Source organism: Otolemur garnettii, unplaced genomic scaffold (assembly GCF_000181295.1).
Source record: "Otolemur garnettii isolate 467f Iridium unplaced genomic scaffold, OtoGar3 scaffold00011, whole genome shotgun sequence".
Taxonomy (NCBI): Eukaryota; Metazoa; Chordata; class Mammalia; order Primates; family Galagidae; genus Otolemur; species Otolemur garnettii.
Window position 1 is genome coordinate 24,804,395 of NW_003852406.1, and position 12,445 is coordinate 24,816,839.

General features: G+C 38.7%; 1 protein-coding gene across 1 annotated transcript in view; it reads left to right on the forward strand.

Annotated features, from left to right (window-relative positions):
• The window catches only part of BBS4 (Bardet-Biedl syndrome 4), a 46,471-nt gene that overhangs the window by 5,404 nt on the left and 28,622 nt on the right, over positions 1 to 12,445 (forward strand). Inside the window, exons 2-3 of the mRNA XM_023510114.1 lie at positions 4,736 to 4,787; positions 11,881 to 11,960. Coding sequence (XP_023365882.1) covers positions 4,736 to 4,787; positions 11,881 to 11,960 — 132 coding nt within the window. The remainder of the gene's footprint in view (positions 1 to 4,735; positions 4,788 to 11,880; positions 11,961 to 12,445) is intronic.

Consider the following 12,445-nt stretch of genomic DNA (forward strand, 5'->3'; position numbering starts at 1 on the left):
AAAAAAAAAAAAAAGAATAATTTATTTGGTTTTTTTGTTTTTTTTTGGGAGACAGAGTCTCACTTTATTGCCTTGGATAGAGTGCTGTGCCGTTATGGCTCACAGCAACCTCGAACTCTTGGGCCTAAGAGATCCTCTTGCCTCAGCCTCCCAAGTAGTTGGGGCTACAGATGCCCACCACATTTGTCCAGTTAATGTTTTTTTTGTTTGTTTGTTTGTTTGTTTTTCTAGTAGAGACAGCATCTCACTCTTGCTCAGGCTGGTCTCAAAAAAGTAATTTGTTTTAATTTTACTTTGTGTAGAAAGAAGGGTAATAGGCCTGGGCGAGGTGGCTCACACTTACAATCCTAGCACTCCGGGAGACCAAGGCAGGCAAATCACCTGAGCTTAAGTGAAACCTTGTCTTGTAAAGAAAAAAAAAAAAAAAAGCTGGGCATTGTAGCGGGCCCCTGTAGTCCTAGCTATTTCGGAGGCTGAGACAAGAGAATCACTTGAACCCAAGAGTTTGAGGTTGCTGTGAGCTGTGACACTAGAGCACTCTACTGATGGGGACAAAGTAAGACTGTCTTAAAAAAAATAAGTGTTGCTGATTCATGAATGTGCTTTTTGAGTCTTTAAGTTTCTTAATATGTTCCCCACAGTTAAAAAAAAATTAGATCAACAAACAGTAGAATTCTTTAACATTAAAACAAGTTTTTTATTTAACAGGCAGAGGACCAGTGCATTAAAAACAGTTTTGTTGAGGTATAATACCCATACTGTAAAATTCACCCATTTTTAAAGTCGATCTCATAGAAGTAAAAAGTAGAACAGGAAACAGTAGAGGCTGGGAAAGGTAGGGGGAAGAAAGAGATAGAGAGAGGTTTGTTAAAAGATACAAAATTATAACTAGACAGGAAGATTAAGTTATAGTGTTCTATAACACTGTAGGATGTCTATAGTTAACACTGTAATTTCAAATAGCTAGAAGGAGGATATTGAATGTTCCCAATGCAAAAGAAATGGCAAATGTTCACCATGATGAATATGCTAATTACCTGATTTGATCACTGTGTTATGTGTACTGTAGCTTCACTGTGTACCCCATGAACATGTACAGTTATTATGTGTCAAAAGCAAAACATTAAAAATGTAAATAATAAAGTATTTCTAAACTTTAAAAAATTTGCCTATTTTAATGTACATTTGATCAATTTTAGTAGTTGCACAGCTGTTCACCACCATCGATGTTTAGAACATGCTTCCTTGTATAAGTGGGATTTCTGGGTTGTATAGGTGTTAAAATTAACGAAAACCTACCAAACTGTTTTCTAAAGTGGCTGTGTTCCATTTTATGTTTTCTTGAGCAGTGTATAAGACTTTCAATTTTTCCATATTCGTTTTGACACCTGGTAGTGTCAGTCTTTAATTTTAGCCATTCTTCTTGTGTAGTAGTGCTATATTGTGGGGTTTTTTTTTTTTGAGACAGAGTCTTATTTTGTGGCACAACTTGAAACTCTTGGGCTCAAGCGATTCTTAAGCCTCAGCCTCCTGAGTAAGTGGGACTACAGGACCACAATGCCTGGCTAGTTTTAGAGATGGGGTCTTGCTCTTGCTTTGGCTGGTCTCGAACTCCTAGCCTCCAGCCATCCTCCTGTTTCAGCCTCCCAGAATGCTAGGATTACAGGTGTGAGCCACTGTGCCTGGCTTTTTTTTTCTTACTGATATAGTTATTTATAGTTTCTGACTGCTAATTCTTTGTTGTTTGGGGGGGTTTATATTGCAAATATCTTAATTTTTTTCTGTGTTCTCACTTTTGTGGAGCAGAACTTCTTAATTTAGTATAGTTAAATATTAAAATCTTTACTGATTTGTGCTTTAATATATTGTTGAAGTAATCCTATCCTATCATGTATTTTTTTCTAAAGGTTTAAAAATGATTAGAAAAAACTAGCTAGGCATGGTGGTGCATGTCTGTAGTCCCATCTACTTGGGAGGCTAAGACAAGAGGATTGCTCAAGGTCAAGAGTTTGCGGTTGCTGTGAGCTATGATGCTATGGCATTCTACCCAGGACAACAGAGTAAGACTTTGTCTCAAAAAAAAAGAAAAAAAAGAAAAGGTTGCCTTTTCCATTTTGGTCTTCAATCTGTTAAACTGAGTAATTAATTTTAAAGATGGGGGTTCCACTGCATTACTCAGGCTGGTCTTGAACTCCTGGTCTCAAGCAATACTTCTACCTCAGCCTCCCAGAAGCTGGGCTCACAGGCATGAGCCAAGGCACCAGGCCTTTCAGTTAGTTTAAATTCAGTTTCTTTTCCTTGATAAAAGCGTTTTCCCTTGAAGTCTGTTTTGTCTTAAGTTATAAGTAATATCACTACTTCGATTTTCTTTTTTCCTGGTATATCTTTTCCCATTCTTTTACTTTACTTTTTTTTTTTTTTTTTGCCCTTAAGTTTTAGTTGCGTCTTTATAAAAATAGCCTATGTGCATGTGTATGTAAAATCCATCTTGATAATCTGTTTTAAACCAGAGAATTTTATTCTCTCTTCTTCCTTGCCTTTGTTCCTTTGCTTTTTTTTTTTTATTGAATTTGAATACCTTCTTCTATTTTTCCTTTTATTATATTCCTTGAAAGTTATACTTTACTTTTTTTTTTTTTTTGAAACCGAATCTCTGTCTCCCTCCCTGAAGTACAATGGCATTATCTTAATCCTAGCTCACTGCAACCTCAGATGCCTGGCCTCCAAGTTCTTGCCTCAGTCTCCCCTATAACTAGGACTACTGATGTGTACCACCAGACCTGGCTAATTTTTCTATTTTTTTTTTTGGTAGAGATGGCGTCTTGCTCTTGCTGAGGCTGGTCTTGAACTCCTAAACTCAAGTGATTCTCCCATTTGAGCCACCCAGAGTGCTAGGATTACATGCATGAGCCACTGTGACTGACCCTAGGATTATTTTTCTGTTTTCTAATGTTTATTTAGTGAAAATATAAAAACTTGTGAATTCTGAAAGTCTTTTAAATTTGCCTTTGCTAGTTGAAAGTTAGTTTTGATGAGTGTAAGCATCTACATCAGGGTTCAACATGCTTTTTATGAAAAAGGCCAGGTAGTATTTTGGGCAGTGTGGGCTATATAATCTTTTACTGTAAATTTTTTCAGCCATTTAAAAATTATTCTTGGGCAGCACCTGTGGCTCAAAGGAGTAGGGCGCCAGCCCCGTAAGCCGGAGGTGGCAGGTTCAAACCCAGCCCGGGCCAAAAACTGCAAAAAAAAAAATAATTCTTATCTTGTAGACCATGTAAAAACAGGCTGGATTTGACATTTTATTTTATACCTGACACTTGGAGTAATTCTTATGATGTCGTAATGGATTATTAATTGTCTTTTTTTTTTTTTTGAAATATTCTCACTCTATTGCCCTAGACTAGAGTACCATGGTGTCAGCCTAGCTCACAGCATCTTTAAAGTCCTGTGCTCAAGTGATCCTCTTGCCTCATCCTCCCAAGCAGTTGTGACTACAGGCATGTGCCACCATGCCTGGCTAATTTTTTTTCTATTTTTAGTAGAAAGGAGGTCTTGCTCCTCCTCAGGCTGGTCTAGAACTCCTTAGCTCAAGTGATCCCCCTGCGTCAGCCTCCCAGAGTGCTAGGACTGTAGGTGTGAGCCATTGTGCCTGGCCTGCCTTACCTTTTTTGTTATTGTTTTTTTTTATTTTATTAAATCATAAAGAGTAGATCATGTGTACATTTTTAATTATTGAGGAATCCTCTCTCCCTTTTTTTTTTGGCTGCTTTTATTTTTATTTTTTTTTTTTAATTTTTGAGACAGAGTCTCCCTTTGTCACCCCTGCTGGAGTGCTGTGGGGTCACGGCTCATAGCAACTTCAAACTCTTGGGCTTAAGCAATTCTCTTGTCTCAGCTTCCTGAGTAGCTGAGACTAAAGGCTCCGCTTAGCCCTCTTATTTTTAGAGATGGGGTCTCCAACTCAAGAGCTTAGGCTATCCTTCCACCTTGGCCTCCCAGAGTGTTGGGATTACAGGTGTAAGCCATTGCACCTGGCCTCTTTGGCTGCTTTTAAAAAGCTTATTGTTTCTGTTGTTGTCTCCTGTGATGTATCTAAGTATGTATTTTTATTTTCGTTTAACTTGGTCAGGGTTTGTTGCATATTCAGAATGTCTCTAATCTTCAGTGTTTTCTTCTAGAAAATTTTCGCCATTATCTCATATGTAACATAGGAGATGTAAAAAAAAATTCATTTGAAGGTTTTTACAAAATTATAGTGTAAAATAGTATATCTCCCTCTTTGAATTAAGTGCTACATAATTTCTGATGATCTCAGAGCTTCTTTTTATCAAATAGTGATCACTTTTTGGTTTGGCTGCTGAGAAATACAGTGCTAAATATAACACTAATATGAGGTGTCTAAGAACTTAGTATATTTGTACACATTTTCCTGTACATTATAACTATTTGTGCATTATAAATGCACATTATGAGTATATATCGTCACTTCCAATACCAGCTGCAAAAAGAAAAGTATATACTGTAAATATACATTTTACATTATTAATAGTTAGGATAGCAAAAGTATGACTTGTCATTTGTTTTTAAACCATATTTAAGATAATTCTTTGTACCAGTATTTTAATGGATTAACCACACAACTGGTGAGCCCTGATTATTCTTGTTATTTGAATGTTTCAAGTTAGCAAGGTATATTGTAGTGCTTTAATATAGACAACTTCTTTCATTTCAGAGAACTCAATTTCTTGCATCTGCTGAACCTCAAAAACCTCGACCAAAAAAAGGTCTGTCTGCAATTACATTGTATGTGTATATACATGCAGGTTTCTCTGTCTTGATTCTTTATGCTTTAGACTAGAGCTTTCTAACTGAGGGTCCAGGGTTCAAGTTCCTGTTTGGACATCAGAAAAAGTGAGTATGGGGAAATGTAGTCTAAATGTTTTGTCACATCTAACTTTTATTTTATGGAGTTGTTAGATATTAGGAGATTGGTTTGACCAGTGAAAGTTTTTAGATGATGTTTGATTATCATGTAAGATTGTACTAATGTTTTACTTGTGGAAAAACCACTCTGTGAAGTTCCCATAGTACAAATCAGACATCATATAATCTTATGTGGATGTTAAATAATTGTGAGATTTTATAAAAATTGAGTCTATGCAACCTAACTGGGTAAAGAGCTAAACTGTAAGGAGAGCTGCATTTTATAATCTGATAGAGATTTGATACATATTTTATTTAGAGGAACCGGATTCCTTCTTTTGCTAACCTGTAGTCTTAGGAATGTTTGCATCAGGCTGAATTCGTTCATTCATGTATCCATCTATCATTAATGAATTAATTATTTTTAGTTGAGGAAACCAAGGGTGATTGGTCATAAAAGGTTATAAAGTGAAGCCCCTTTTCTTGCCACTGCCTCTGTCAGTCGTGATTTCAGTCACTTCAGTTTTCCCATACTATTCAAAATAGTCTCTTAGGTGATGTTTTTCAGTTATCTTCTTTAATGCCACCAACAAAGATCTTTTTCACAGTTAAGTGGGTACCTGTTTTTTTGTTTGTTTGTTTGTTTGTTTGTTTTTTTGAGACAGAGCCTCAAGCCCTGGGTAGAGTGCCGTGGCATCACAGCTCACAGCAACTTCCAACTCCTGGGCTCAAGTGAGTCTTCTACCTCAGCCTCCCAAGTAGCTGGGACCACAGGCACCCGCCACAATGCCTGGCTATTTTTTGGTTGCAGCCGTCATTGTTGTTTGGCAGGCCCGGGCTGGATTCAAACCCACCTTAGGTGTATGTGGCTGGCACCTTAGCCACTTGAGCCACAGGCACCAAGCTGGGTACCTGGTTTTTGAGAAGCAATAGCTGTCTTTGTTGCCACAACTCTTCCATCCACCTGTGTGATCTTGTGTTCATTGTTACTTCCACTTCCTCCACAGTGGCACATGTGACGAGCCCAAAGCCCTCGGAGCACTTGGTGTTTGAAACACTCATTACCATACAGTCTGTGAGTGTTCCCCATTGCTTGGAAGGGCTCCTGAGACTCACTTGTTTCAGAGTTCAACCCTCTGATAGAGAGTTCTGCAGCTATTTGGGCTCTTTAGGAGATTCTGACTAAGATATGATGATGGTGGGAAGAGAGACTAATGATGCTTCCTTGCAGAGACCACAGGCAGGAAGGAGTAAGCTAACATATCTCGGTTACTTTATTAAATCACCAGAGGGATGTGGCTGGTTAGGTGTGGCTGGTTAGGTGAGGTGATTAGCTCTTGAATATTCATTCTACCCTGACTCTATCGTCAAACTGAATGGTTTCATTAATCCAGGTCTAGGAGAGGATTGTATATCATTCTAGAATTGAGCCGTTCCCAATTCAGGATGATGACATACAAAGTTTTTAGCTTGATGTGTTATGCTGTAAACTTATTTGGTCCATTCTAATAATTTTTTTCTCCCTTCTAGATCTGGGGGGCAATTACTTTCTGATTTCTGTTATTAAAGTTTATAATTTTTTTCTGTTTTTGAACCCCATGTTCCAGGACTAGTAATGATAGGTGATGGAAATACAAAGATAAATAGGGCTTGTATTCATCCCTCAGGGAATTGACAGTCTTTAGGGCATATAGTTAAAGTGCAGTGTTTTCTCCCCAGATGGTTTCTCTGAGACCTCTGATACAGGGATGATAGTAATAAAAATGTCCTACACTGACATTCTTTTTAAGATTTATTATATCTTTTTTTTTTTTTTTTGAGACAGAGCCTCAAGCTGTCCCCCTGGGCAGAGTGCCGTGGCATTACAGCTCACAGCAACCCCCAACTCCTGGGCTCAAGCGAGTCTCTTGCCTCCGCCTCCCAAGTAGCTGGGACCACAGGCGCCCGCCACAACGCCCGGCTATTTTTTGGTTGCAGCCGTCATTGTTGTTTGGCGGGTCCGGGCTGGGGATTCGAACCCGCCACCTTAGGTGTACGTGGCTGGCGCCTTAGCCGGTTGAGCCATAGGCGCCGAGCCGATTTATTATATCTTTTGATGTTACAGATACCATATTGAAATAGAAAGTGCTACAATTCCAATTTGGCATGAAGAAATTAAAATTACTGCATAGCTACTTCCAGATTTTTCATATTTTCCAGCAAAAATTATAGGGGGAAAAACAGGCCCAGAGAGGTTAAATAACTTGCCCTAGGTTCCATAGTAAGTGGTACTGAATTGAGGTTGGAATGTTACATAGAAGGACTTTTATGTACTACGTGCATACTTGCTAGTAGCAGAAGAGATCCTTTAAAACGAAGGTATAATATACTTAGAAAAGCCTGGGCCATTTTAGGAAATTTTTCAACTAAAAATCCAAACTTTATGGCCAGGCGCAGTGGCTCACACCTGTAATCCTAGCGCTCTAGGAGGCCAGAGTAGGTGGATCGCTTGACCTCACGAGTTCAAGACCAGCCCAAGCACAATCGAGACCCCTGTATCTACTAAAAATAGTAAAACTGAGGCAAGAGGATTGCTTGAGCCGAAGTTGGAGGTTGCTGTTAGCTATGACACCACACCATAGCACTCTACCCAGGGCAAGAGCTTGAGACTCTTTCTCAAAAAATAAAAAAAATAAAAATCTGAACTTTAGTAGTTTTCTGCTTCGCATCCACATAGTCAGGTTACTGTCCCTAGCATTAATCAAAGTTTAATGTAAAGCTTTGCCTTAGGGCAATTCCTAAGAGAATTTAGCATCTTGAGCAAACAGAATTCTTGAGGTGTCATGTTCATGCGGTTAGGCTGCTAAGTATATTTAAAATATAAGTCAGAGCCGGGTGTGGTGGCTCTTACCTATAATCCTAGCACTTTGCTAGGCTGAGGCTGGGAGGATTGTTTGATCTCAGGAGTTTGAGAGGAACGAGACCCCTTCTGTACTAAAAATAGAAAAACTAGCCAGGCATTGTGGTGGGTGCCTATGGACCCAGCTGCTCAGGAGGTTGAGGCAGGATTGCTTGAACCCCGGAGTTTGAGGTTGCTCTCACCTAGGCTGAAGCCAGGGCACTCTCACCTGGACAACAGAGTAAGATTTTATCTCAAAATGAATAAATAAATAAAAAGTCAGGTGTATCTCTGAAGGGAGAAGGGAGGGAAAGAGATGTCACAAAGGAGTAGAATGGGGCAGGGGAATATTGTTGCTAGGTTGCCAGCCTTCTGCCTCCACCGCCTTGGTACTGGTAGGGGGTAGTGTGGGAGCTGGGAGATGAATGAGGTCTTTTTTACAACCAGGTGAAAGGCATTACCTTGTATTTCATCATTTGGCTTCCTGACCTCTGTGCTAACATAGGCTCTGAAAGTGTAGCATCAGAAACAATTACCATGCTTTGTTGTAAAATAGAAGAGGCTCTATTTTGCATTTACACGTATTACCTTTTTTGAAAGATCTTTGAAATAGTATTTCTCATAATACCTATGAAAACATGTAAGAAACAGTATCATGTTTCTTACATGTGGGGGAAGTTGGAATTGACAATGATTTGGCATACAAGAAATTCAGCCTATACATTTACAGGTAAAATTCTGATTATAAATTCAGGCTTTATAGACTCTAGGGATTTCTGAGGTATCCCGAATTCCCTCATCTCAGAGAATAACTAAATAATAACGATAGTGAAAATAACAGCAACAACAGTAGCTCATAATTCTTTAGGGCACTATGTATCAGGCATTATGGGAACCTCTTCATGTACATTAAGGCATTGAATCCTCACAACTCTGTGAAGATAAATATTTGATTCCCTGACCTTTCCATTTAAAAGTGTAACTATGTGCCTTGCAGTCTTTGTCCTCTGCACTTTATTATTCTCCATAGAAAAATATCACTTATATTCTCTATCCCTTCTGTTAGTACCCCAACCCCTATCTCTCGTTGTAAACTCCTAAAAATGAGGGAGTCAATTTTGTTTATTTCTGTATCCTCAGTGCCTAGCACATGGAGGCACACAGAATATTGGTTGAATAAATGGTCTCTGTTTTACAAATGAGGAAATTATAAATTCCCCAGGATCACTCATTTGGTAATAGAACAGTTATAACAATTATGGGGCACTGAAATGTTCTCTTAATTTTTTTTTTTTTTTTTTAAAGACAGAGTCTCACTTTACTGTCCTTGGTAGAGTGCCCTGGCATCGTAGCTCACAGGAACCTCAAACTCCTGGGCTTAAGTGATTCTCTTGCCTCAGCCTCCCAAGTAGCTGGGACTACAGGTGCCCACCACAACTCTCGGCTATTTTTAGATATGATGTCTTGCTCTGGCTCAGGCTGGTCTTAAACCTGTGAGCTCAGGCACTCCACTCTCCTTAGCCTCCCAGAGTGCTAGGATTATAGACATGAGCCACCACTCTTAGCTCTAAAAGTTTTGATAAAGCTAAAGTTCTTTTAACTATATCTCTAGGAGTGTGAAATGACTTTTAGCATTTTGATTTGGTTGTGCCTTCCCTTCTCATCCCTAGAAATCCATTTCATGAGCCTCTGGGCCCTTGCGCTGTCTTACAAATTTAACAATAGACTTCACCTAGCATGTACAAAACAATATTTGTCTTTTGTGAGAGTTTAACAAGAGGCAAGACTAGAAAGGTCACATTTTATAAATTTTTTCTTTTAGGCTATAGAAACAATGGTACTTAGTCATATTATAAGCTCAAAAGAGTTCACTGTCTCCTCATTCACTCTTTCTCCTTAGTGGGTAGGTGACAGAGAGGTGGGCCATACAATTGAGGGTTGGTCCAAGATTACTCGGTAACCTGCCTGTTCCAGAACTATTCATTATAGCGCAGTTCTTTACCCACTTTACACACACACACCCCTACCTTTAATCTTGGTGATTTGTGTGGCTTTTAGAAGGAAAATTAATTCTGGACGTGGTTAGGCAGAATATGGATGGCTAAGATCTGGTGATTGATGAGGTCTAGGGGAAGAGAAGAAAGTAGAAAGGGTGAGTCTACTAAGAACGTATATAGGAAGATGAGGAGTTATTGCCTAAAATTTTATCTTTGTCCTTTTTCCTGGCGTATAAAATCATATCTATACTTTCTTTTTCTTTTTTTTTTTTTCCTTAGGCAGAGTCTCACTTTATCACCCTGGGTACAGTGCTGTGGCGTCATAGCTCACAGCAACTCTTGGGCTTAAGTGATCCTCTTGCCTCAGTTTTTTTAATTTTTAGTAGAGACAGGGTCTTGCTCTTACTCAGGCTGGTGTCAAACTCCTGAGTTCAAGGAATCCACTCGCCTTGGCCTCCCAGAGTGCTAGAATTACAGGCACAAGCCACCACACCCAGCCAATATACTTTCTGTCATAATTTTCTTATGCATATTCCATGGATATACCCTATTAGGAGGCAGCAAACAGCATTACTTCTTAATATTTGTGTTCAGGCAACATTATCTCTTGGTTATAGTAAGGTTTTTCCCCTTTCTGGAAACATATAAATGGACATATAAATCTTAGGTTTTCTATAGGTTATTTTTCCTAAGGTTCTGGAACGTCAGGACATGGGTTACAAATCTTTTCCCTCTTTCTCTGCTCTTCCTTTCCTTTTACATTTTAAAAAATCAGGGACTGTCTCACACATATCATAAAGTTCACAAAAAATAATAAAAATACACTAGCTGTATTTAAATAAAACATTTAACCATGTTTACCTTAAAGCTTTTTTTTTTTTTTGAGAAATATGCATTAAAGAAAAAATTGAAGTTTCCTTTCTAACTTTTCCTAATCTTCTTCTCTCTTCATTCCTCGAGATGAACTATTTTGGGGAGGGGGCGGGGCTGGGTTTGAACCCACTACCTCCAGTATATGGGGCCTGCACCCTACTCCTTTGAGCCACAGGCGCCGCCCTTTTTTTTGAGGCAGAGTCTCACCTTGTCATCCCTAGTAGAGTGCGGTGGCATCGTAGCTCACAGCAACCTCAGACTGTGGGGCTTAAGTGGTTCTCTTGCCTCAGCTTCCTGCGTAGCTGGGACTACAAGTGCTTGCCATAATGCCCGGCTATTTTTTGGTTGCAGTTTGGGTTCAAACCCGCCACCCTCAGTATATGGGGCCAGCGTCCTACTCACTGAGCCACAGTGAATTATTTCTATAGATTATATTAAATTTCTAAAGATTATATTAAACTACTTAAAATATTTTTGGTAGTCTGATCTATCAGATGTAATGTTAACTATGTTATATATATTTTGTTAGTAACATTCTTGAAATTTCCTTTAGAAAGTCTTTTTGTTCACCTTTGTAATCAGGGAGAGAGAGTTTCCTAAGAAAAATATGAAAAAATTTCATATTTTTTCAAACTCTCATAAGAGTTTTTCTTACAAAAAGAGAAAAGACAAAGGATGATTTTTATGTTTTTCAGGCCAAGTTATCATTTGAAAGATTGATATTATAAACCACAAAAACACAAGAGAAATATATATTCAATGTTTAATACTAGGACAAAAAATCTCTTAGTTTAATAGTTCATACATTTCTTATGCACTATAATCTTAGCAGCAGCATTAAGAATTTAATGTGAGCCTGGGCGCGGTGGCTCACACCTGTAATCCCAGCACTCTGGGGGGCCAAGGCGGGTGGATTGCTTGAGCTCAGGAGTTCAAGACCAGCCTGAATGAGAGTGAGACCCTGTCTCTACTAAAAATAGAAAAACTGAGGCAAGAGGATCACTTGAGCCCAAGTTGGAGGTTGCTGTTAGCCATGACACCACAGTACTCTACCCAGGGTGACAGCTTAAGACTGTCTCAAAAAGAAAAAAAAAATTTAATGTTATACTGCTGTATGTATATGGTTAGTTAAGACTTGAAGATAGTGCTAGAAGAGAAATAATGCTGATGATTGTGTTGTTTGTCTTGTCAAAATACGTTATCTAGCTCCAGATTTTCCTATTTTGGAGAAGCAGAACTGGTTGATACATCTCCACTATATCCGGAAGGATTATGAAGCATGCAAGGTGAGAGGCACTAATGATAGAGAAAACGTGAGGCAGGATGTTGGGTAGGATACAGAGGATGGCAGTTTCTACCCCAATAATAACACATGAATTCCTCTTTCCCCACACCTTGTGTATTGGTTAGCTTTTACTATGATATGGTATTTACCAAACAGTCTCAAAAATTTCAGTGCTCATGGGCTTTCATAATGGCTCAGTGTTGGTGGGATTGACTGTAGACCTTGGGTCAGGTTCAGGTGTGTCCCATGTGTCTTCTTATGTCAAGACCAAACCGAAAGGGCAGCTACTCTCTGGGACTGTTGGTCTTCTGGTGGAGAGAGATGTTCATCTCAGTGTTTTATCTAACTTTTTGATCTTTGGATAGGTGGAAAATGATATTTCATTTTTTATTTTATAGTTCTCTTATGGTGAGGTTGATCATCATTTGTATATGTAAAAACCATCCATATTTCCTTGTCTGTATATCTTTTTTTTTTTTTTTTTTT